The sequence below is a fragment of the Mizuhopecten yessoensis genome, unplaced genomic scaffold (assembly GCF_002113885.1).
Source record: "Mizuhopecten yessoensis strain PY_sf001 unplaced genomic scaffold, ASM211388v2 scaffold11135, whole genome shotgun sequence".
NCBI lineage: Eukaryota > Metazoa > Mollusca > Bivalvia > Pectinida > Pectinidae > Mizuhopecten > Mizuhopecten yessoensis.
Window position 1 is genome coordinate 203,156 of NW_018408897.1, and position 26,884 is coordinate 230,039.

The 26,884-nt window shown below is 35.1% G+C and overlaps 1 protein-coding gene across 3 annotated transcripts in view; it reads right to left on the reverse strand.

Moving 5' to 3' along the window:
• Positions 1-1,980: 1,980 nt before the first annotated feature.
• Positions 1,981-26,884, reverse strand: part of LOC110466509 (rab3 GTPase-activating protein non-catalytic subunit-like) — a 36,498-nt gene continuing 11,594 nt past the window's right edge. For 2 of the 3 annotated variants that reach the window (XM_021523039.1, XM_021523038.1), the window contains exons 13-35: positions 26,649-26,776; positions 24,065-24,264; positions 23,223-23,305; positions 22,658-22,722; positions 21,825-21,915; positions 21,335-21,474; positions 20,580-20,838; positions 19,943-20,040; positions 19,407-19,503; positions 18,908-19,068; positions 18,353-18,584; positions 18,105-18,263; positions 16,424-16,530; positions 16,190-16,256; positions 15,743-15,813; positions 15,087-15,122; positions 14,778-14,852; positions 12,972-12,995; positions 9,104-9,316; positions 8,648-8,737; positions 4,564-4,803; positions 4,249-4,407; positions 1,981-3,960 (exon numbers count right to left, since the gene is read on the reverse strand). In XM_021523039.1, the coding sequence (XP_021378714.1) occupies positions 3,808-3,960; positions 4,249-4,407; positions 4,564-4,803; positions 8,648-8,737; positions 9,104-9,316; positions 12,972-12,995; positions 14,778-14,852; positions 15,087-15,122; positions 15,743-15,813; positions 16,190-16,256; positions 16,424-16,530; positions 18,105-18,263; positions 18,353-18,584; positions 18,908-19,068; positions 19,407-19,503; positions 19,943-20,040; positions 20,580-20,838; positions 21,335-21,474; positions 21,825-21,915; positions 22,658-22,722; positions 23,223-23,305; positions 24,065-24,264; positions 26,649-26,776 (2,948 nt within the window). In that variant the 3' untranslated portion in view covers positions 1,981-3,807. The remainder of the gene's footprint in view (positions 3,961-4,248; positions 4,408-4,563; positions 4,804-8,647; positions 8,738-9,103; positions 9,317-12,971; positions 12,996-14,777; positions 14,853-15,086; positions 15,123-15,742; positions 15,814-16,189; positions 16,257-16,423; positions 16,531-18,104; positions 18,264-18,352; positions 18,585-18,907; positions 19,069-19,406; positions 19,504-19,942; positions 20,041-20,579; positions 20,839-21,334; positions 21,475-21,824; positions 21,916-22,657; positions 22,723-23,222; positions 23,306-24,064; positions 24,265-26,648; positions 26,777-26,884) is intronic. The other variant, XM_021523040.1, reaches the window with a different exon arrangement.

Here is a 26,884-nt window from a genome sequence, read left to right on the forward strand (position 1 = left end):
ACCTCCAGTTTTAGGTTGACACGTAACCATTGTTTCATTTTGTGGGAAACGTAGAAATTTTCATCGACAGATCTTTGACCAAGAAGATGAAGACTTATGCAATAGTAATTTACATAATGTATAAGTTTATTCTTTTGACATTTTATCGCCTCGATGTATTGCGTTATAATAAGTGACTTTTATTACTTAGACTACGGCAGTGTCCTTCTGTATGTAACTACATTGTAATTAGAGGCCGTTTTGGAGAGCTCGGAGCGCACAGCCCGACTGATCAATGGAACTAAAATCGTTAACACACCACACTAGTGTGAAATTCGCTATACTGGTGTAACCTGACGTTACCGATTTCAGTAAATAATTTTGGTAAATGTTTCCAAGGCACCAAAAAGCACCGATTCTTGTATACCATCTATCAATCAACAAGATAACTACCACCAGGATGTGAAGCCCTGCTATACCATGACATCAGGGGAAACTGTTTCGGAAAACCGATCTACCACCTGCTGTCTGAATGGCCTAGACTTAAAATCAGCCCATAATTATTTGTTGGATTACGTTGAAGCAACCCAAGATAGTGATGTAGGGCAAGTTTTGTTCCATCTTGATCTTAACACCTTAGATCAAGTTACAATGTAGTGGTAAGGACTACACTATGTCCAGGCTAAGTTGGTTTAGATGTGGTCGTCAAAAACAATGATTTATTGGGTTTCTGAGCTACCTTTAGTCAACTACATATAACGATCCTCGGGTCAAACTGATATTCCAAAGCTGACTTCCGGTGTTGGTACATCGTTCTAATCCTGTAATAATGATAGTGCTAAAGTTAAGGTGTTTATTGATGTGTGTGCATGAGAAATGATTTTATTTCCATTGCATTCAAGAAAAAAATCGCCTTTTGGATATTTCTTAAAAAAAAATATAGGGCGGCGGCAGGCTATACAAACGATGTGAACTATTTATGCTTATCCTAACACAGTTTGCTCTCTTACAGGACAGACATTAATTATACCGATTGTAGAATGAAAACCAAGTGAATACCAACGTGTAGACAAAACCATGATACGAACTCAAAGCCGATAAAACTAGAGCAAAATTTAAACAAAGGAAACCCTTAACACCGAGACCCTCGAAAAAGTACAAGGAGAAAAAGACCAGGTGTTCCGGAAGTGTAAGAGTCTTCTGCTTCATCTACGAATCCAAGTAGTCACGTCGTCACATTGAGGACTTGAAAAGTAATAACAAAACCACACAGCTCAGCAGTTAGAATAATAAAACAACATTGACCTTCATATCAAACAAAGAAACAGCACATTTCCCTACAAGATCATGATGGCTACGTTAAAACTTCTTAATATTCTTAATCAACCTGTATCCTTGGAAACCTTGTGTTATAAGTGTGTCCGTCAGTAGTCAACACCTTTAATGAAGTCATGATATTCGGAGCAAGTCCTGTTGTAGGTTGGGGAAGCAGGGACAGTCTTATCAAGAAAAGGAAAGTTCACGATTGGAAAGGTGAAATCATTCCGCTTATCATAAGGTGACATATACCACATGTGGTTTACCATTCGGAACATCTTGGTTTGGTTTGCTTGTGTTTTATATCCTATTAACAGCTATGGTCATTAAAGGACGTCCCAGATTTTGGTGTTGGAGGGAAGTCGTGATTCCCAGAGAAAACCACTAACATACAGCTTATACCTGGCGACTGCCACAAGTAGGCCTTGACCCTGCGACCCAGTGGTGGAAGGCTATAGTGTTTAAGAGGGTCAGACGCCTGGTGAACTCAGCCCCTCCCATACGGAACCCCTGGTTATGTATCTAGATGATTTTTATTGTGTGTTTTCTTTCCTTGTGGTATCCGATAAATCTCTATTGTCTTTATCACAGGTTTTGTTTTTAGATTTTGTGCTCGTCTCATGTGCTATGATATTTCCTTTACTAGCTGAATGGTTTGTGTAATGAAATAAGGAAAAGGTCTGCTGATGTATCAATTAATAGTTTATTGTGACACAAAACCATATCATCTGGTGTGAAAATATTGCACATCTGGGACACAACATCAGTATTCAAAGATATTCAAATGAAAATAAAATTCCTCTCGCTCATTTCTATATCCAAACATTGGCAATAACACATTTCAAGTCTCATATTCTAATGATAGAATTCTTACAAGTGTTAAATAGTTAAAAATCACCACATATATAGTTTTTCTACAATACATGTCATTATAAGGTGAGCAAAGGGTAAGCATGGTAGGAGTTGGCCCCTACAGTTATAAACAGTAGACCTACCTAACGCATCTTTAAATACAGCAATATCTAAATACATTACCGTCATTCTGTGAACATCTAAAAAAATCCCATTGTTTAATAAATTATTCCATCTAAAAAAACTCAATGTCCACATACATGTAAATACACAATGGACACACAACAGTATAATGTACACATTGCCCTTCCACTAATACTGTGTCAGCTTTGTTACTAGATTCCTGTTGGTATATAAGGAGCTATATAACTTCTGTACATTTTTCTTTGTCCTTGTGTTATGACGCTGTGGTACTTTTTTTTTTTTTTTATCTTACTTTAAGAATTTCTAAACAAACCTAGTGTACAGATTAAGTCTAACACAGGCAGTAGCATACATTTACTGAATTAACATATATTACCATATTGTTAACAACTTAATTTGCACATTAAATGTTCCGTAATTAATGCTTTAATCTGCAAAAGTACTGTATAACAATTTTATTTTGCAGGGTCAATTTTTTTTATTTTCTAAAACTGCAGGGATTACAATTATTTTAGCTCTCTATCATATACAAGGGCGATAAACTTGTTTGCACAATTCTATCGTAAAACTAAAACTGAATTATTTACCAACAGTATAATATTCTCTAACCCTTTGGCATTATTTTAATCTTTTTCATTTGCATACAATATATAATTAAACATATATTTGTAAAGTACTCCCCAGAAATGCTAAACAATCATACTGATGCATAGAACATTCAATGCTAACTAAGTTTTAACTTTCAACACTCACACACCAACAAATATTATGCAGACTAAAAAAATTAGCAATAACAAACCTGTCAGAACAACTTAATTCAATTACAAAAAATTATGTAATTATTACTAAATAATCAATAACATATATTCAAGCTTAAACAGTATACATAATATGTACTTATCTTTGAAAACTAATTGTGAAGATTTTGTTCTGACAAAGCTTGTATTGTTCTAAGCTTAAGTTATCAGATGTGTATTTCACCCATAACTTATCTAGACTTTCTCACTTCTGAAAGACTGGTTGTTGGTCAGACATACTACCTCTAGGTAACAGGACAAAATGTTTTGTGATATGGTGATGTTACAGCTATTGGACTACACTGTTGAGTTGGTTGTATATGTATGGTAACCATCATCAAAATTAATACACGACTTATTAACATCATCAGGAACAAGCATATTCATTTAGCAGCACTAATCCTTAAAATGTATTCTAAACAGTTAAATTTACCAATAACTATTTTTCTGTTAGAAATGTGTAGTAAAGGGAATAAGATTTGACAATCTCTTTCTAACCTGTGTAGATGACAAGGATAACAAATAAATTCAAATTTAAGAATTAGCATTTCTGCATCCAAATATAAAGTGTATGTGATGCAGTCACAACATGCGTGATGGTAATGTGTTAGGCACATAAAATAAATATGAGTTTGTCGTGGTGGAAACACTAACGGACGAGAGCTAGAATTAATGCTAAAGTGTGGGTGAAGTCACAAGAGGTCAAAGTCAATGAGTGCTATGATAATGAAGACATGGATTGCACTAAGTCAACTAAAGAAATGGCTAGTTCATACTCCGGGTAACCCTCAGGCAAGTTGTTGGCGACATGCTGGACTAGCCTGGCGACGTCTTCAGCAGACACTTTGGGCTGACGCAAATGGCCTTTGTCCTGGAATATTTAAATATAACTCTGAATTTTAAATTCATAACCTGAAATGTAATTAGCATTTCAGTACTCAATATGCAACAAGAGGCATTTTCATTTTTGTTTGTTTTTTACCTTCCCCTGAATTTTGATTTGAGTAAAAGAAAAAGGCCCGTTGAACCTTTATAGAAACCATTCTGATCTTTATCATAAAAGGTCAAGGTGAAACCTCACAAGTTGATACCCATACAATATAAGTAACAAGATCAATTCCTAAATCGTCAATTACAAAAACTGTCACCTCAAACTTACCAGGGACTTGAGCCACGTGGGCAGTGCCGGGGACACAGTGGTCAGCAAGTCCATCCCTTTAGACTTGTGAGTATCTAGGAGGAAGTAAGCTGTCCTGTGTCCAGCGATCAATAGAAGCTGTGAGCCCATCAACTCATGGTCATTCACTGTCGACAGAACCTGAGGTAAAAAGGTCAAATAAATAGGTTTCATCTGCAAATCTAGGTATCAATCTCTTCTGCTCAAATACAACAGTAATCTGTAAGCTTAAAATGGTTTGTTAAGTATATATATATTAATGTTATACATTTGCCGGGATTTTAAAAATATACTGACCTCTTCAGCCATCCTATCATGACCTCCAGAATATAGTTCACATACATGGTGTCGTTTAAAAAAGTCAAGATCCAGGCCAAAGTCCTTAGCAAGTTCTAGTACGAGAGCTGGCCACTTGGTGGCAGCCTCTACAAACTTCTTGTTTGGACTTGTAGGGGAAGCGGATGACGATGCTGAGGACTGACTGTGCTTGGTGACATCAAGTGACAGAACCACATTAGAGATGACACGTGCAAAGAACTGCAACACAAACAAAACATGTTATTTAACAAGAATTACGCGTAATTAGATGTCTCGCCTGTCCCAGCTTTTAGCATAAGATTCAATGTGTCAAGCATTGTAAGTTTGAGCCGAAGTTCGGAATTATATATTTTATAAACAAGTTCAGAAAAACAAATGTAAATAGGTGAACGGAAGTCATGCACATACCAAATTTGAGCAAAATCAAAATATATGTGAATTTCGACCAATCAAGCAGAAGCCAGTATACGAAGACTGTCTTGTCAGATCAGAAAACGGATGCCGCGGTTGAGTTTGCAGTGCCAATATACATGTTCTTAACAAATTTGATTGAAATCGAACAATAACTGAATTTCGACCAATCAGAAGCCAATATAGGTGACCATTATGTCAAATCAGAAAATGGATAATGTGGCTGAGTTTGCAGTGACAAAATACACCTATACATACAAAATTTGAGCGAAATCGAACAATATCTGAATTTCGACCAATCAGAAGCCAATATACAGCAACCATGTTGTCAAATCACAAACTGGACGCAGCAGTTGAGTTTGCAATGCTAAAATACACTTACATACTAATTTTTAGCAAAATCTAACAATAACTGAATTTCGACCAATCAGAACCCAATATACAGCAACCATTTTTTGTCAAATCAGAAAACAGATGTTGCGACTGAGTTTGCAGTGCCAAAATACATGTATTTTCCAAATTTGATTGTAATCGAACAATAACTGAATTTTGACCAATCAGAAGCCCTTATAAGGTGGCCATTCTGTCAAATCAGAAAACGGATGTTGCAGCTGAGTTCACGGTGACAAAACACACATTGTAAAAGTAATTAATAACAAAATGCAAAGATATAAGTATAATCCAGGTTTGGTTATGACAGCACATGTACTTTGTGAAAAATTAAGCTCAACCCCCATCTAAACGGAATACTTTAACATAGTAAAATTAATTAACAAAGTCCAATTAACTGTAAACTGAAGGTGGAATTCAAAATCTGAAATGTGTGTAGGGATGCCCATGCATAGATAAAAATATAATCCAGGTTCCATTATGATAGATTATGTACTTGGAGAGAAATTTAGTTCAATGTGGAGCTAAACTGAAAACTTTAACATGGCACAATTAATTAACAAAGTCCAATTAACAGTAAATTTTTGTTAGCATTCTGGATCTGAAATGTGCGTTTGGATGTTTATTTATAGATACAAGTACATTCCAGGTTCCATTATGATAGCTTATGTACATCATTATGTATACATACTTGGAGAGAAATTTAGCTCAATGTGAAGCTAAATGGATAACTTTAACATGACCCAATTAATTAACAATGTCCAATTAACAGTAAATTTTAGTTCAAATTCTGGATCTGAAATGTGTGTTTAGATGGTTATATATAGATACAAGTATCTCCCAGGTTCCATTATGATAGCTAGCTTATGTACTTAGAGAGAAATTTAGAGTTTAACAAAAATGTTGCCGCCGCCGCCTGAAAAGTAATGCCTATGTCTCGCTTCGCGATTCCGTCGCAGGCGAGACAATAATGAATTCTTTGTCATAGAAAAGTGTATTTTTGATCTGCTTGTACTATTTCAAGTGTGGGTTGTAGTAAAGTGTCCCTACAGCCTAAAAGTTTAGTTTGACAAACATACTTTTGACAGTTGTTTAAATATTCTATCAATCACCTGTTACTGATCAAAGTATAAACAGGTTTCATCCATGTGATATGAATGGCAACAAGGTGTTTTTTACCAAGGATTCTCGATGCCGAAATGACATCAAACTTTGGATAATAGTAATTATCATTTTACATTTTATAAACTGGTATTTTGATGCAGAAAACAGTTATACCAGAATGACTGAAATAAGAAATATATATGAACAGATCCAACTTTAGTAGTTGAGAATCAGCAATGTTGGATCAGGAATCTTTTAATCACCAACATTCAGAGACAAAAATAATGTCAGGAATATTTCACCTGACGATTGTCCAGGGCGGGTAATTTGTATGCATTAGAAATGGTTGTAGGTATTGGTTGATCAAGACAAGGAAACAGTGTAAAAGCTTTATCTTCATTCAAACTGGTGTCGGGAACAAATTCTTTAATTCCTATTTTGGAATCTATGACCTTGACAGCTAACCTTTGAGGTAAACCACATGGCCAGATTTGTCATGAGTCATTCATCAGAAGGTCGATCACTATACAAGAAATTAATTTTAGATCCAAATATAGCCTCTGACAGCTTACTCCAGCCCTTTGAAGTTTGTCTCCTTATTCATTGTGGTTTGGATGACATCACTGTCGGATAAACAATTCCATCAGACTAACAGTGACCTTGACCTGACAGCACACACATTGAAGTTACACAATCCATCTTCAAGAATGTTATTGGTGTTATGATTGGCAGCTATAATCAAAGTTGGGAATCGTAAACGAATGCTACATATATACACCTCACCAACCATTTAAAGAATTTCTATTTGTGTTTTAAGTATTCTAAAACCAAGGGTCATGTATAACATACAGTTATAAATACTGTAAGGGGTTGTAACAGACTACCTATCAGAACAGATAGGTCATGTGACTCTCCACATAAATGTGATGAAGGAATTTGAACCTATGAAGCTGTCTATATGTAATATGTATTATAGGAGTGTTCACACACATCACACTTTACCTTACATCAGATGTATCAACAACCCAATCATTCAGTTATATATTTGTACAAAATACATAATGTTCTTAATTGGAGACTGAGCATAGTTTCAATTGTATACATAACCTGAAAAGTTATATTCATTTATACAAACTGAATCCCCTGCATCCTGCAGGGCCGATTGAAATCTTTCAACGTAGTCTTTTAAGGTAATAGGATTGTGTCACCATTTCTCAGTAGAATTTCTTCAAATTTTGTAGTTATATTGCTTTGAAGTAAAGAAAAATTTCTGCCACAAAAAACAAGAGGCCCAGGGGCCTTAATAGCTCACCTGGTATTTTATTTTTCAATTTAAAACCTGCTGAGTACCATTCAGGTTTATCAAAGGAGTACAAGAAACAAAGTTGCAAGAAGAACTACATATAAATCTGTTTTGGTGGGAAAGACAACAAGAAAATGAATTTCCATGTTATGTCCAAATTTTCCTCTATTTCCTCTATTGGGCCTCACATGCACCTTTTTATACAAATTAAACAAATTGATTTTTTTTCCCCTAAGCATGCTTCAGACTGCATTTGGTATAAATCCCTTCACTTGTACAGCAGGAGAAAACAATTCCTCTATTTCCCCTATTGGGCCCCGCCCCTATGCTCCCAGAGGGGCCACACCCTCCGTTTATACAAACTTGAGGCTCCTTTGTCCAAAGATACTCTAGAACAAATTGGGTCAAAATCCTTCTATTGATTGAGAAGAAGATTTTAAAAGATTTACCTATATTCCTACATTTTATAATAAAACCATATACACATAGTAAGGGTTATCGTTCTTGAAAAACTTCACAGTAGTGAAATAGGTAGCCGGTTTCCTGAAGTACAGAACAATGGACACATGTGACTCATTGATTAAAAAACAACTGAATTAATGCCTGGATTGCTTTTAAATACTTTAATATTGAAAGAACACACTGTTCTGTCAATAATAAACATACAATATTCATCAGTTTAATATTAAACATTAGAATATGCGGAAATTGTTATACTGTCTCCCTACATTGGATTTTCAACTAGGGATGTACTTCCTATTTCCATTTAGCAATACACTCCTATTACCTTAAAGATTCTCTCTTATTACCCCTGTTGGACCCTACTAACTTTTCTTCTTAATGGAAATAACTTACATTTTTTCGGCTGTTGGATATGAAGGCATCTATGTTTTGTGATGGAAGAAGTGGGTGTTGGTGCAGATCCAAAAATAGCGAGCTCTTTCCCTACAAGTGACAACACTAGACCGTAAGTTGACATACAAAGTGGTAATGTACAAAACAATAATAGATACTGTATACTGATATATATACATGTGATAATAATGACAACAAAACTACACAGAAATGATAATTGCCAGATTTTCTGTCAATCAATAAGTGATGTGTACAAGTCCAAAAGGTTACACCTATCATAATTTGAATAGACAGTGCTATTCAAACTCGCTGAATTCCTGGCTTAAACCTAATTTCCTAGGTAAACAATTCCTATTTTGTTGTTGTTTTGTTGAAAACACCTATAAATAATCTGCAAAAATCCATCTTATTCCTTCTTGAATATCTTTTCTCCATCAAACAGAAACATGAACTGACCTTTGAGTCAAACAATGATAAAACTTTGACAGACTTCATGCCAAAGACCAACATGGCATGCATCATGACCGCCAGCTGGTAGTGTAGCCGCAGTAAGCCATAGTTTGTTGACTTTTGGTCGATGGCCAGTTCTACAAGTGAGGCGGGACCCCTAACGTCCTGCCAGAGGTGCTCTATGTTAAATACAGGAACTTCATTAGCTTCACAGTTGGCCTACAACAGAAGATCATGATTGAGATACAGCATGTCAAACAATAATATCTTGGTATCCTAAATTGTGTGTGTAAATTGTAACTTACATAACAAGGAAAAGATGTATAAATTGAAGGTACAGCTAGGATTTGTCAAAGCAACACAATAATTAGACGTAACCCAAATTCAACAGGACTTATTTTAAAAACGCTCATAAGCACAATAACGGTCCAGAAATAGCTGTTACAGGAACTACTGCAACATGGGGTGTTCAATAGATACAGGAACACTACAACACAATGTGTTCAATAGATACAGGAACACTGCAACACGATGTATTCAATAGATACAGGAACTACTGCAACATGATGTGTTCAATAGATACAGGAACTCTGCAACACAGTGTGTTCAATAGATACATGAACACTGCAACATGATGTGTTCAATAGATACAGGAACACAGCAACATGGTGTGTTCAATAGATACAGGAACACTGCAACATGGTGTGTTCAATAGATACAGGAGCACTGCAACATGGTGTGTTCAATAGATAAATGAACACTGCAACACGATGTGTTCAATAGATACAGGAACACTGCAACATGATGTGTTCAATAGATACAGGAACACTACAACACGGTGTGTTCAATAGATACAGGAGCATTGCAAAATGATGTGTTCAATAGATACAGGAACTCTGCAACACTGTGTTCAATAGATACATGAACACTGCAACACGATGTGTTCAATAGATACAGGAACACTGTAACATGATGTGTTAAATAGATACAGGAACACTGCAACATGGTGTGTTCAATGGATACAGGAACTACTGCAACACGGTGTGTTCAATAGATACAGGAACGCTGCAACATGATGTGTTAAATAGATACAGGAACACTGCAACACAGTGTGTTCAATAGATACAGGAACTACTGCAACATGGTGTGTTCAATGGATGCAGGAACTACTGCAACACAGTGTGTTCAATAGATACAGGAACGCTGCAACATAATGTGTTCAATAGATACAGGAACTCTGCAACACAGTGTGTTCAATAGAATATCACTTCCATTACCTAATGGAAACCTCTGTAATACAAATGGAAATTTTAATTTCACACATGACCATGTGCGGATGTACAATTAATGTAACAAACTTTTTGAAAAGCAACATTTCAAAAAGAAAGAGAAAATATTTCTATCACATTATGTTCTGTGTTCCATTGAATATACTCATGTCATAATTTTTTGCTTATTAACTCATGTTATATGACCTATCAGTCTTGTGATTGGTTGTAAGCTTCAATTGTTTCAATTGTGACGTCACGCCTAGGACAAGTACACGACGTCACAGGCTTACGCACTGGAATCAAAATGACTGCTATTTGCATTTCAAGAATGAATGAAAATTGTCGTTTTACACGAATGAATGCCACAAATCTTGATTATGTGATAAAAAGGATCTTACACTCAATTTCATTTCATATGAAATTGATGCAACTTGTCATAAATTTTTCATTTTAGCTCGCGAGAGGCTTGCTAAATTGAAAAATTATAAGACTTGTTTCAGAAATCTCACATAAAATGGAAACTCATGTAAGATTCTATATATCTTTAAAACCCATAGGCTTTTCTGGATCTGAAAGGGCTATGGGTAAAAAAGCCGATGATTTTTCACTACAAAACTTCAACAGTCAGATAAAGAGGCCATGGATTCTTGGGAAGGGAGAGATAACTCTCTTTATGCTGACTAATCCAAGGCTTTGATGACGATATTGAATTATTATTTTCATTAAGGAGGAATTACTTTGCTAAGAATAAATAAATGCAGTCTGACAGACAATGCCTATTTTCATTGTTCATTAAAACAGTTGAGACACTGTTTATTTTTATTGTCAACTAAAAAAAATCCATGAACAAATAAGAGTGCCTGAATTAAATTGACTTGTCTTTTGATTGAAATCCTATCTGTAATATTTGCAGCCAAATGTTTTCAATAAAAGGAACACCTTATTGATTTCACTTATGTCCCAGGATAAACATGATATCATATGAAAAATTATTGGTTACATAAGTTGTGAAGTCTAGGAGGTCTGAAATCTAGCAAGGTGAAAAGGTCATACAGCAGAACTAATGATGAAAATAAAAAGTTTCAGTTTCAAATTATGGTGAAACCAACCTTGAAGGTGCAATGTTTTTTTGTTTCCAGACAACACTCATGGTCATTAAAAATGTTTTCCCTTAATAAACACATTTACCGCAGTATATTCAGTGTATTTGCTTATACATGTATTTACTGCCTGGGATTAAAATATATAAGAAACATTGTTAAGTGATTAAGAAATGAAATTAGTATGATTTTGTTTTGTAGTGTGACAATTTGAATAAGCAACAATTCCATTGACAATTATTGACTCATAATGTTAATATTGAATTAGTATTAATAAGAAGCAGACTTGCGGACAGACAAGGGAATGGTGTGGTTATTAAGGCTGGTAGTAATTAATGGGGCATCGTACATATACTGTAATGTGTCCTTCATCAGTACATCACACACAACAAAGGTGAAGCATTTCGTTAAACATTCAATTTTCATTGTCTCTAGTTCTGATTGAAGTATATACTGTACGTGTACCCTATATTGTACATTATACTTGTGACTTACCTCCCTTTATATATCAGTATAAAGTGTTGACTTGCTAACTCTGTGTGTATGTTATGTTTGGGATGGAGTGGGGGTGGGTGGTATTAGGTAACAATTACCGTTAAGTATAAAGCATTAACTTGCTTAGTGGGAGGATATTCAATAACTGTTTTCCTTCTATACCCAGGCTAGTCTATATATGATAACTTACTCTAGGCTAGGGCTCAACTTATAGGAATATCTTGTCATAAGGGTTTAAAACCAGAGAAGATTCATCTACACGTCAACACAACTTAAATTTTACACATCACATTAAAGATCGAATAGTAGAAAATTTTCATTTACACAGAGAACTGTTGATTTATGGAACACTCTTCCGTCTTATGCTGTGAATTCAAGCACAGCTAAACAATTTGAATATAGATAAGATAAACATTGGCAAAACCAAGCACAGAATAACTGTTTTAAAGAAAAACAGGCTCTAAATGTCATAAGTTTTTAAACATGTTTTTTTTTAAATTTCAGAGCTGAGCCTGACTGTCAAAGGTTTGTAAAATCCTAATTTTGTCAGAATAAAATCTATGTATAAGTAACGTTTGATTTATGACAAATATAAATGAATTTGATCTACTTGCCTAAAATCATGTACATTGTATATTTAGTTTAGGTTAATTCCCTGGAAACTTAATCAATGTACCCATAAAGTCTTCAACTTACTACTTATAATGCTGATTTTTGTGAAATCAAAATGTATTTGTTTTACTTGATTTTAAGGAGATTATTCCAAAAGGCTACCATCTATTTCTTCACTTCCTCACCCTAAGTATCACATAATATATCAGAAACGGACACCTAAGATTTTCTTACTTGGCTCAATTTGACATTGGAAAGTCTTTAAGATTAATGATGATAATCTCTATATAGGATCCTGCGGGTATAAAAGTGAGACCATGCCAGCAACAACATGCATTTAACACAGGAACCAAACACTTAATGTCTGAGACGAGACACATCACACGTATACTGTACCCCAAAGTCTGGTGTGGAACATGACTGAAATCACCAAATATGTCATTGTTGTATGTTAATGCTGTCTATAAGGGTTCAGCTCAGATGAACGGATTTCTCTTTTTAACCGTAAGAAATAATTCAATCATTCAACAGCTTGATAATTTGAGAGAATTTCCTGGACCTGACAGTTTTTCGTGTACATCCTCATATTCTAGTATTTTATATCGATTGATAAAAGAAAAAGGCTGTATACAAGGACAATAAGATTAACCTGAGATACCAATAACTGTGTAAATATTCCAGTTTTACGTTGAACCTTACACCAACTTATTATGAACTTGTAAAAGTTACCCGAGAAATTAGACATACCTCATTGTAGACACTGTAGAGCGAAGTGATCTAAAGGCTATTTAACATTACTGTGAACTTGTAAAAGTTACCCGAGAAAGACATACCTCATTTGTAGACACTGAAGACCGAAGTGATCTAAAGGCTATTTAACATTACTGTTACCTGGACTTTTGGATGAGGACTCAAAACCATGCTCAAAACATATGCATGGAGCACTATCTGTTAAACCATGGTACATGTGTATGAAGTAATGTCTCTCCAAAACCTAGTGACCTTGACCTTGTACATGTAAGTAATCTATGTAATATATGAATGGGGAAAATTTACTTGTTCTCTACACCCCTGGAATATGTCATGGCAAAATCAAAAGCACAAGAGCCATTGGATTGGTTTTGGGTGAAAAAAACCCTGACCAATCATAACGCTGATACCTGTCCTTTGAAGATTAAAGAAATTCAAATTTACCATTACACTTTCGTGGGATCTTTTGATGTACACCAAAGGATCAAACTAATCTTCCTGTATCATCTTCAATGTGATGAGCGCCAAGCCTTTAATTTCGTCATGACTATATTTCAGGTTCGGAGAACATAAGTTAACATAGCCCTGGGGTTTCAAGGATAAAGTAAGTGAAGTGACAGAAGTCATTGTCAATGGCACGTCAAACATTGCACCAGGAAAATTGATTGCACATTTAAACATTGAAGATCTGTTCTGGTTCTTATTTCTATGTGTCTTTCTGAATAGTCAGTAAGTTTACTATGAAAAAATAGGAAATAAGTCAGAAAATAAACCAAGAATGCATCAAGACATACAAAATGATAAACACATCTTATAGATGAGACAGGAATGTAGTAAGACCTTGTATCTTACAAACATATCTTACAGATGAGACAGGACTGTAGTAAGACATTGTTTCTTACAAACATATCTTATAGATGAGGCAGGACTGTAGTAGGACCTTGTATCTTACAAACACATCTTACAGATGAGACAGGAATGTAGTAAGACCTTGTATCTTACGCACATATCTTACAGATGAGACAGGACTGTAGTAAGACATTGTTTCTTACAAACATATCTTATAGATGAGACAAGACTGAAGTAAGACCTTGTATCTTACAAACATATCTTACAGATGAGACGGAACTGTAGTTAGACATTGTATCTTACAAACATATCTTGCAGATGAGACAGGACTGTAGCTAGACATTGTATCTTACAAACATATCTTATAGATGCGACAAGACTGAAGTAGGACATTGTATCTTACAAACATATCTTATAGATGCGACAAGACTGAAGTAGGACATTGTATCTTACAAACATATCTTATAGATGAGACAAGACTGAAGTAGGACATTGTATCTTACAAACATATCTTATAGATGAGGCAGGAATGTATTTGGACATACAACTTACTGACACATCTTACAGATGAGACAGGAATCTAGGTGGGTAATACTGACTTACCTCCATTATGATATCCAGAAGGTCACATACACTGCCCACAAAGCCAGCCATGCTTCCCTCTGTCAGTCCAACCTCCTGACAAAACAAATAGCATTTAAACCAATGATTTTGTTTTTAGTCCATAACCATAGACCATATTTCTAAATTGATATACATATCTCACATGCTAAGTTATGAGAATGAAAATCAGGCAGGCCTCTCTGATTTTGAAATTGAAATAAGGGATATTATAACAGTTTTAAAACATAACATTCATCAAATGTTGATTAATTAAATATTTAAATTAGCTCCATTGCAACTGATTCTTACCTTTCTACATAATCTGTCTTTTGGTACTTTTCCAACCTACAAATTGAATGAAATCAAATATGTTTTCTTTTAACATAAAATGTGATCACAATCAAAGTAAAACATACTTTAACTTCTACATAAACCCTGTACTGTTCATAAACTATTAGTGTAAGCTGATAGCCCCTACTCTACCATGAAATGAATGGTCACAATTAAAATAAATTGAAATATATACTACTAAAATTAAGTGATGATAAAGAGTATGAAATTTAAGACAAGCTGTTGATGTTATTATCAGCAGTAGTCTAGACACAAGCAGATCTAACTGTAACAGGAACTGTTACAAAATTAATGTCTTCTTAACTATCCCAGCACTTTTTTTTTTATATTTCTAATGTATCGATCCCACAAAACTTCTTTGTAATTGATCAGATAATTTGTCTGGAAAGGACTTACATAAATATTTATGTAATATTAATGTTAAGGTGTATAACTACATGTGTACCAATCATACACATTAAGTGCTGAAATTGACTTATTGGTCCGGGAGGGTTATGCAGAACACTTTTCACTGTAGGACAGACAGATAGACAAGCTACTTCCCTAACCTCACTGACAGGCGTATATCTACTGATTTATCTTCTACCTATTAAAGATGGATGTACAATTGTTACCTTTTCCATGAGATGAGCAGCAGCAGAAAATGTCTTAGCTATGAACATGTGCCACAGTAGACTACCCACACCTGTATAACACACAATAGTCCACTATCAGTTCTACAATACCTACTCTACACAGCTCACAACTTCAATTCATATTATAATATATTGTATGACCATTAAAGTTTTATTTAAAAACATGGCCTATCATTTTTTCATCAGTATCAGTCACATCCTTATTTCATTATATGTGCGGAAATGCATAATCACATTATAATTATTGTCTGCTAGTTTTTGAATTTATTTTTTTGTCATTTTAGAAACAGATTCATTAGCATAATAAAATGGAGGAGGTTATGTTCATCTAACCCCTTTATTGTTTGAGTTTGGTGTTCAGCAATCTCTGCTTAAACAAAACAAATATCTAGAGTTTCCCGAGGTTCAGTATTCAATAAAGTTTACCTTGTCTTAGGATAGCATTCTGTATCAAACGTAGAAATTCTAGGGAAGACTCTAAGTTTTTCATACACTGCAAGAAAAAACAATGATTAAGCAATTTGAAAAATTGAGTGACAAAATATACAACATAGGTATCTTTGATCAATTAAATCACAAAGAAATTACCTCATTAGCCACAACTTCAATATCAAAGATATTTTAGATATTTAATTCAGAAATCATAGCGAGTGTCCTGACCTTTGTATCTTTGTTCCACTGGACAACATTCTCCCAGCAGCAGTTGGCCAGAAGTACATCTACCTCCATACTGTGGGGCAGCCGCTGTTTCAGTACCTCCATCTGACCTTCAGGTCAAAACCATGGTAACACCATTAGTTACATGCCATAGCCATGGTAACTACATTTTAATAAATCCCATAACCACAGTAATGACAAAGTTCATAGCCATGGTAACTACATTTTAATTACTATTATAGTCACGGTTATTAAAATAATATTAACTCAAACAAGGCCATAGCTATGGTAATGACAAGGACATTATACTCAACCCAAGGTCATAGTTATGGTAACTACAATGACATTGTACTCAACCCAAGGTCATAGCCATGGTTATGACAATGACATTATACTCAACCCAAGGTCATAGTTATGGTAATGACAATGATCATATACTCAACCCAAGGTCATGGCCATGGTAATTACAATGATATTATACTCAACCCAAGGTCATAGTTATGGTAACTACAATGACATTGTACTCAACCCAAGGTCATAGCCATGGTTATGACAATGACATTATACTCAACCCAAGGTCATAGTTATGGTAACTATAATGACATTGTACTCAACCCAAGGTCATAGCCATGGTTATGACAATAATATTATACTCAACCCAAGGTCATAGCCATGGTGATGACAATGATATCATACTCAACCCAAGGTCATAGCCATGGTTATGACAATGACATTATACTCAACCTAAGGTCATAGTTATGGTAACTACAATGACATTATACTCAACCTAAGGTCATAGTTATGGTAACTACAATGACATTGTACTCAACCCAAGGTCATAGCCATGGTTATGACAATGATATTATACTCAACACAAGGTCATAGTTATGGTAATGACAATGATAGTATACTCAATCTAAGGTCATAGCCATGGTAATTACAATGATATTATACTCAACCAAAGGTCATAGTTATGGTAATGACAATGATAGTATACTCAATCTAAGGTCATAGCCATGGTAATTACAATGATATTATACTCAACCCAAGGTCATAGTTATGGTAACTACAATGACATTGTACTCAACCCAAGGTCATAGCCATGGTTATGACAATGATATTATACTCAACCCAAGGTCATAGCCATGGTGATGACAATGATATCATACTCAACCCAAGGTCATAGCCATGGTAATGACAATGATATTATACTCAACCCAAGGTCATAGCCATAGTGATGACAATGATATCATACTCAACCCAAGGTCATGGCCATGGTAATTACAATGATATTATACTCAACCCAAGGTCATAGTTATGGTAACTACAATGACATTATACTCAACCTAAGGTCATAGCCATGGTAATGACAATGACATTATACTCAACCCAAGGTCACAGCAAATGCAATGCCAATTACATACGACTCAGTCCAAGGTCATAGCTATGGTAACTACAATTACATTATACTCAACCCAAGGTCATTGCTATGGTAACTACAATTACATTATACTTAACCCAAGGTCATAGCCACAGCAATGACAATGACATTATACTCAACCCAAGGTCATAGCAAATGCAATGCCAATTACATTTGACTCGATCCAAGGTCATAGCTATGGTAACATCATTATTTTCAATTTAACTGGAGGTCAGTTATGACAACAACAGTTTTTTTACATACCTTGAACTCTTTCTATAAATGTCTGGAAGGTAGTCTCTGTGACTTCCATGGCCTCTCCATGAAATTCTGTGCTCTCCGACATATGACAAGGAAGAAACAGTTCACTTGGGTGGAGGCTGGACTGTGTCACATAGCATCCAACCAGCTCTGATACAGCACCTGTAGTAAACAGTTTATAGATCAATGACCCCACACGACACTGTGATCACACAAACAAGAGCTAGAAACTATACAATATAATTACTTACCTCTGCCTCCCTCCATAAGCTTTGTAACAGAGACTATGATTGGGTCTGGTACTGCTTGACCCTTGACCTCTGACTGAGTAATATGGAGCAGACAGCTGAGACATAGGACATCTTCAAGTTTTTTAACACTGGTGTTCCACTGTTCACTATCCTCTACCACTGTTGGCTGAGGAGGCTCCCCTTGGGGCTGGACAGGGACCTGATCTCGACTCTCTATGTCAGCATCAGGATCCTAGTGACAATGAATTTGGATCAATTATAAAATAGCTAATGAATCAGTTTGTAAAATTTATAACTTCTATGTGATGGACTGGATCTGTACATCAACTTAACCACATTTATTCTTTCCAAATATTACAGTGTTTCAATCAAAATTTTCAATAATATTAAAAACTTTTTAAAAATTCATCCCAAATTGCTTTTACCAGTATATATAATATCTGGATACATTTCAAGTGTATGACAAGATCTGCTGTCTGCTACTACCACATGGTCAACACATGCTATTTTAACTAACCCACGACCTAACTACAGTAAATCTGACCATACACTGACCTTTGACTCCAGCTGACTGTCTATGACCTCATTTGCCACCGATCTACACACAAGTGCCAGGATGTAGGCCGCCTGTATGAAATTACTATGGTGACATGCCTCCCGTATATTGAGCCACCAGGAAGAAACCTCTCCTGGTTCTACTATCAGTGTGTTCTTATCTGAAGTATAGACACATATCACAGGCTTATTTATAGCAATAGCTAAAATTGTATATATAAATTTGACAGATAAAATAATTTTGTAAAGCATTGGTAACAAATGTCTTACACTTGTTCTCATTCCATATGATGTTGTGGGAGTTTATCAAAGCTTGCTTCATAAAACTGCTATTTCATAGGAACTTTGTGAATTGGGGTTTACTATTTCTATCACACATCTAATGACTGAGTCTGGCCATAGGAGATTTACTGCCTGTAAAGCAATACAGGATATGTAAATACAAACAACTAAATGTTTGGAAAACAAACTTTTTAAATTATGGGGTAAAGCAACTTACCTATTAGAGATGTTAAACTCTTAACGGCGTGGTGTAAATTTAATGTCATGGTCAGTTTCCTGTTGTCGTCTGATAGCCAGAACATCACAAGTAGCTTCTGTATAACACAGAATAAAACAAGTTAGTATTAGTTTTAATTAGGGGTAATGGAAGTGGATGCTATGTTAGGTGAGGCAGAAAAGTTATTATTTTATTAAGAAAGTAACATTGAAAATGTTTTCCAACTAAAATCCAGTCTTCTGTACATGTCTGTGTATTATTTCCTGCCATGGTAAATTCCTTACATTGAGAAGTTTTAGTAACAAAGTTCTTGTCTTGAGAAGTTCAGCAGACAATGCAGTCCTTAACATAAAAGTGTTGGAGACAAAGTCTATCCCAGGTCTGCCCCAGATCTTGGTATGAGAAGATTGACAGACCAAAAAAATTGATATCATGAGAAGCTGAAGAGACAAACGAAGTCCTTACCATGAGATATTGACACCAAAGAAATCTTTTGTAAATCTTTGTATGAGAAGTTTGAGAGGCAACCATCTTACCATGAAAAGTTGAGGTGATAACTTGCTTTCTTGCAGTATAGTGCTCAGTTCACTCGGACAAGTTGTTTCTTTTTGTATACTTTGGAAAAAGAAATTGGCTGAAAATAAAAACACAAGAAAAACGTTTACCAGTTTCATAACAATGAACAAGCTTTCACACTGTAGCTCGTCTTGGTTCTGTGTACATACAGACCTATTTTATCATTTAAACCCCAATGCAGGTGATGCCCCATACAAATACAGCATGGTATCCCCTAACTTCAACAACAGACAATTTTCCAAAGTTATTAGAAGGGAGTATTACATTTTGTTATGACTTATTTCCTGAGGAGAAATACTACATGTATTGTAAAAGAAAATTATTGATACATCCAGTTTAATAGACTTTTTGACAAACACAAGGGTGCAGTTTCAGATCTGGGAAAAGGTTTTATTCAAACAATTTGAACGTGTACATACTGCTTTAACAAATGTCTCTTTAAAGTATAATCATCAACTGAATTCTTAATGGAAAAGTCTTTATGTTCCGATATTTAAACCCCGGCTAGTTTAGTGTGACTGTACATGCAGTCAGGTTGAAATATAAGCATTCTGTATTCTGATGTACTAGTTAACATTGATATCCAGTAGAATTTACCTAGATTGGACCGTTTCTCGTCACTAAGTCTTGTTGCTATGGTGACTGATCCCTGTTGACTAGATTCTTGGTCGTCAGTACAATGTAGATGGCAGTGGAAACAGCTGATGAAGGAAGCTGGACTCAACTTACTCTCCACATCAAACTTAACTCGCCGACTCTCTGTCCGTTTACCACCGACCTGTATATCGTACTGTTCCAGCTGGGTGATGATGTGGGCAGCTTCTGACTCACTCAGGCGGAACGTCTGCATCAGCTCCTGAGTTACAAGTAACCAAGAGAAATAGGTCACCAAAAAGTACTCCAATGATTAAACATGTTCATATATAGAATATCTTTCAATGAAGTTGAAAACATAGAAAAAAAATGTGCACTAAAAACAGCCCAGTTCAATGCTTAAATTGTACATCTAAGTCCATTTCAATGATCAATTATAGTACATTTTATTTACAATCTAGTAAAGTTTGTTTATGCAACTATACTTCACTCTTCACATTTTTGCCCTAGTTCAGGAGTAAAGTTGATCATGATATCAAGAATTTTTGAAATCTGTTATTTTCATTTGAAGCATTGAAGTAAGCATGCATAACTTTCAATAATACATAGTTGGAAATAAAATGATTTTTAACATTCTAATCTGGTAATATTGTATGGTACTAACATCTCAAGGAATCAAATGTTCAAAACCACAAAAGTGTTGAAAAACCTACAAATTAAAATAACAAATTTGAGTGCAGCTTATAAAGAGTGAGTACCTCTGTAAGGTCCGCTGCTGATGTTGTTTTGGCTGTTGTCTGGTTGATGGTGTTCACCTCATCGTAAATCTTCAGAAGGTTGTCATGGAGATGACAGTATCGCACAAACAGCTTTGTATCAATGTCCCAGGTATCCTCATCTTAACCATACAAATATGCTTCACATTATGTCCATCAATAACATCAATTTCAATCTTTATCATTTTCAGATGAGACACAATTTATTGACACTCAGTATACTTTCCCTAATTAAAAATTTGCAACATTTCATTGTCAACCTTGAATAAAACATATAACACATGAAATATACATGGCCAAATTCTGCACAAGACAAATCGGTTTTAAAAGGGCAGAGGGTGAATTTGACTGTACAAGTAATACAAGTTAGTATAAATGTTCACTCTGTGTTATGTTACATCACAGTTCTATAACTTTGAACATTAACATACAGATGTATAGATATATGAAGTGACCTTCATTCCACACTCACCCTTACTAGTAACCTGCTCCAAACACGTCTTCAAGATTCTCTGCATACAGGAAGCTGATAAGTACTTAGCCCCTAACACTCTGTCCATTCCCTGTAGAAATCATAGCGTTGAGGTCAAAAATGTCTCTTTACTAAAATACTTTTTACAGAGTAACTCTCTGGAAATCATCAGCCAAGCAAAATTCAGGAAGTATTTATAACCTTACTTATGATACCTTTGCATATAATGGTCATATTAAAAAAGATACAGCAAGCTAGCTAACAGCTTCAGAGATCACATAGTTTAAGGATGCGAGGGGTTAAAATTTCATGTATAGTATAATATAATTTTGAGAGACTTATTTCTTAATAAACTCGCTTTCAATAAAGTTCTATAAGCAATATTATACATATAATTTACTGAACTTTGTAGATCAAGTAGCTCATTAGTAAAATGATAAAGTTATGATAAAATATTTTTTACGGACAAGAGGTCTTGTAAATCTCTGAATATTCTGTGAAAAACCCAGGTCTTTATCAGGAAAAACTCACCACAAAGGTCCACAATAACAGATGTGAGAACAAATCTCCCAATTTTTGAAAAATAAACAATCATTCATACTTTCCCTACCTTAAGGATAAGACATATCTCTACCTGATGGGTAAAATTAATTGGTATACCACCCCAAAGCCTTGTCAAGGGATTTACATTCAAGAAGCTTACCCTGAGATAAATCAAACATGAACATGTAGGTAACTTGTTTCCACCCAGATCAAACAGGAGACAAATCAGTCAAGATTGGGAATAAAATATGTTCTTGGAGCTTAGAACTGAACTATTTTGTGATTCCTACCTGCTGTTTGATACTGGCTATCTTCATGTCTTTTAACAAATTCTTCACAGCGTTTTCTAGAGATTCTGTAATAAAATGAATTAAACACCAATAAGTAATCAGTATCACTGTCTTAGAAATATCGTGTTTTTTTCTTTGTAACCCTAACTGGTATATTCTTATCTGAACCTACCTCAATATATTTTTTAGATTATGCTATATTAGCATATAACTGTAAACCATTTTATATTGTAAATATTGTATATATTAGCATGTATGTATATCAGGCAAATGTCGTTTAACTGACAAAACACTTTTGCATGAAACTTTATGCATGCTGTGATAATTTTAATGAAGAGAAATGTGATGTTATCTTAAAACAAATGGTTTATGTAAATAAGTTATATTTATCTTTTAAATAACACAGGTATCTTACTAATAAGAGGACCATGCGAAAGATTACCGTTTTCTTTAGCTAAACATATATTTTATCCTCATTACATAAAGTTTATTAATATTAAGTAATAACAGTGAAGAAGTATGAGGTGTTTGTAAAATGTGCACTCTAGTATTAGTGTCTACTTACCCGTCTCCTCTGATGTATCCTTCATCACGGTCTTCAGTTTCTTCAGTAGGTGGACATCCCTTGCTCTCTTACTGTTCTTGTCACTGAATAAAGATAGTACAAAATAAATATGTATTAGTGTATCTATTACAGGTGGGGGTTTGATATATAATTAATGCAAAGCTGTCTGTCTGATTAGTTGTCTTTACATTTTCAGTTCAGTTGTCCAGCAGTCTGGGCCCGTATTCATGAGACTGTTCTCATGCTCAAGCATGGATTTTGTGCTCAAGCCTGATTTCTTGTTTCAGTTATAAATTGATAACAACAATCTCCATTTTTTATTGTTTTACATAAGTGAGTTACAAGAAAGCTGTTTTGAGCACAGAATCCATGCTTGAGCATGAGAACAGTTTTATGAATACGTCCCTGGTTGTATTAGATTCTTCAAATAAATTAATATATCAAAATTCTGTGGAAAAAAATCAAGGCAGACAAAAATCCTATAATGCTTTCACTGAATCTCAATTGAAACCAAGAAAATTACAGATACAGATACATCTTTTTTCCCAACGAGATTCTTTAAAAAAATCAAATCAAATACTGAAATAAGATACAAGTATAATAACTACAGTGGAATGTGTATTGATGAGGATATCCCATTAAGTGATTTACCCATTAAGTATTTTACCCATTAAGTGATTTACCATTAAGTGATTTAACCATGAAATGATTTGACAATTAAGTGATTTACCCATTAAGTGATTTAACCATTAAGTGGTTTGACAATTAAGTGATTTACCCATTAAGTGATTTAACCATTAAGTGATTTGACCATTAAGTGATTTACCCATTAAGTTATTTACCTGAGTGCCAGGTGGAAGGGTATATCTAGGGTTTTAATGATTCCTGTTGGTTCTATGAGAGCACATTGGAACACCTTCGTTTTGACACCACGACAGGTGACGTTATTTAGTCCCATAATGCCATAGCTCGGACAGACAAGACGACACCATTTGTTGACATTAAAGGCTGCCACTCGGGGACCATTGGCAGCAGTCCACACCTATTGATACATGAAGTAGATCATTGTAATACAAACATATTTAGACATATTCGACCTCAGCGACCTTGAAAGAGGGTCAAGGTCATTCATTTGAACAAACTTGGTAGCCATACATCTGAGTAAACTAATGGTAAATTTTATCTCCTTGGGCCTTTTGGTTATTCAGAAAAATTGTTTGAAGATTTTTTTAACATTTGACTCCAGTGTCCTTTAAACATGGGTCAAGGTCATTCATTTGAACAAACTTGGTAGCCCTTCTTTCCAGCATACTACTGGCAAGATATCATCACCCTGGGGCTGGTGAACTAACAAAACTGTAAAAGCCTGACCCAGTCAAAACTATGTTTACACTATTTGTACTGAACATAGACTCAATGATAATACTAATGATAATATGTTTCATTTTGCCCTGTTATTTATATATTTATAGCGGAAATACTAGAACACTGACAGGTCAGTAAGGGCCCCGTCCTGTGGCAATATATCCCCCATAATCATCAAGAAGCAATCTGCCCATATAGCTGAGCTTGACGTTTGACTTCAAAAAGAATTGCAAGGAAGCAAAATATACATTTTACATGTACTATGATGGATGTGAGTCTTGTTTCCTTCCACCTCCATATTTGCTGGGCTAACAGAAAAGTAAATACCGGTGCAATACTCATTTGTTAGCTTTGATTTGTTTTATTTCGCCTTCATTACCTCCTCCATCAAGAGCAAGTGTCAAAGTCAGAGATTCACTTTGTCTTTGAACTTTGGACCCAAATTATCTTGACCTTTAACCCAGTGACCCTGATCTTTGGTCAGTTTAATTCCGACCAACTTTGCTTCATAAAAACATAACAAAATGTTCATCAGTAAAAAGATACAATATTTGACCTTGACATTGACCCAGTGACCTTGACCTGAAGTCAGTTGACTCTTTGTTAAATTCAGACTAACTTTTGCTTCATTATGTCATAACAAAATGTTCATCAAGGAAAAGATACAAAATTTAACCTTCACCTTTGACTAAGTGACCTTGACCTTTGGTCAATTGATTCCTTGTTTAGTTCTGAGCAACTTTGCTTCAAAGTGTCATAACGAAATGTTCACCAGTGAAAAGTTACAAAATTTAACCTTTACCTTTGACCCAATGACCTTGGCCTTTGGTCAGTTGACTCCTTGTTAAATTCTGATCAACTTTGCTTCATCATGTCATAACCAAATATTCATCAGTGAAAAAGATGCAAAATTTGATTTGTACCTTTGAACCTAATGACCTTGACCTTTGACCTCGACTTTTTACCTCAGTGTGTCTCTTTGTTTAATTATGACCATCTTTGCTTCATAATGTCATAAAATGCTCGTTAGTGAAAAGCTACAAAATTTGACCTTGACCTTTGACCTGACCTCTGACTGGATGACCTTGACCTTTGGTCAGTTGACTCCTTGTTTAATTCTGATCAACTTTGCTTCATCATGTCATAACAAAATGTCCATCAGTGAAAAGATGCAAAATTTGACATGGACATTAGAACCTAATGACCTTGACTTTTTACTTAAGTGTGTATTTTAATGAACTGAACATCTTGACCAAGTTTCATGTAAATCGGTCAATAAATACCAAAGTTATCAGCTCTGATAGGGGGCCCTAATAACCTTAATCATTGAGCAATTGAAACCTTGTTTGATTCTGACCAACTTTGCTTCATAATGTCATAACAAAATATTAACCAGTAAAAAGATACAAAAACTGACCCTGACCTTTGATCCGATGACCTTGACCTTCGATCAGTTGACTTCTTGTTGTATTGTGTTCAACTTTGCTTCATAATGTCATAACAAAATGTTTACCAGTTAAGAGCAAAACAAATTGAATTTTTTAATGTTAAAATCCAAGATGGCTTATTAGCAGCCATTTTGAATCCGATCTGCACAAAAAATTACCATGCATGGGAAATCATGATGAGATTTTTTAAAAACATACTCCTATTACTTCCATCAATATTGTGCAAAAGAAGAAAAATGGACAGACAGACCGACGGACGGACGACAACCTGATTACTATAAGGCACCCGCATCTTAGATGCGGGCCCTAATAAAACATGTATCTAGCTATTGCCATATGGCAATCAATTAGTTTGGTTCTCAAACTTAACATGATTTGCTACATAGCTGATTAGTGTTTAGCTGACTACTCTGGGCCCGTTTCACGTATCCAGTTCAACCAGTTGAAACGGTTGAACCTAGAAAGAAAATGAGTACGTTCGTTTATCATGGAATATTTTGCCACCACCTGAACAGTTTCAACCGGGACACGCAAATGTAACCCTAGTCTTTACCTGTGTAAGAACCCCTCTTTAAAAGTGTGTATAGTTACAGAAGGAAAGTTCTTTGCCTACCTCTAAAATTCCCCTCCTTGGAGCGTAGAAAATGAGGAACTGAGCCACTCTTGCAAGCTCCTGGTCATGGTTACCATGGAGATTGTCTTCTCTCACTTGAATCCAGCCAAGCTGTGCATCTCTGTAACCTAGGAAACGATGTGAAAGAATACAGCTGTCAATAACCAGTAAAGCAACACAAATACAGGTATACACAGGTATGTACAAATATATGACAAAATCTGTTTGAAGCTCAA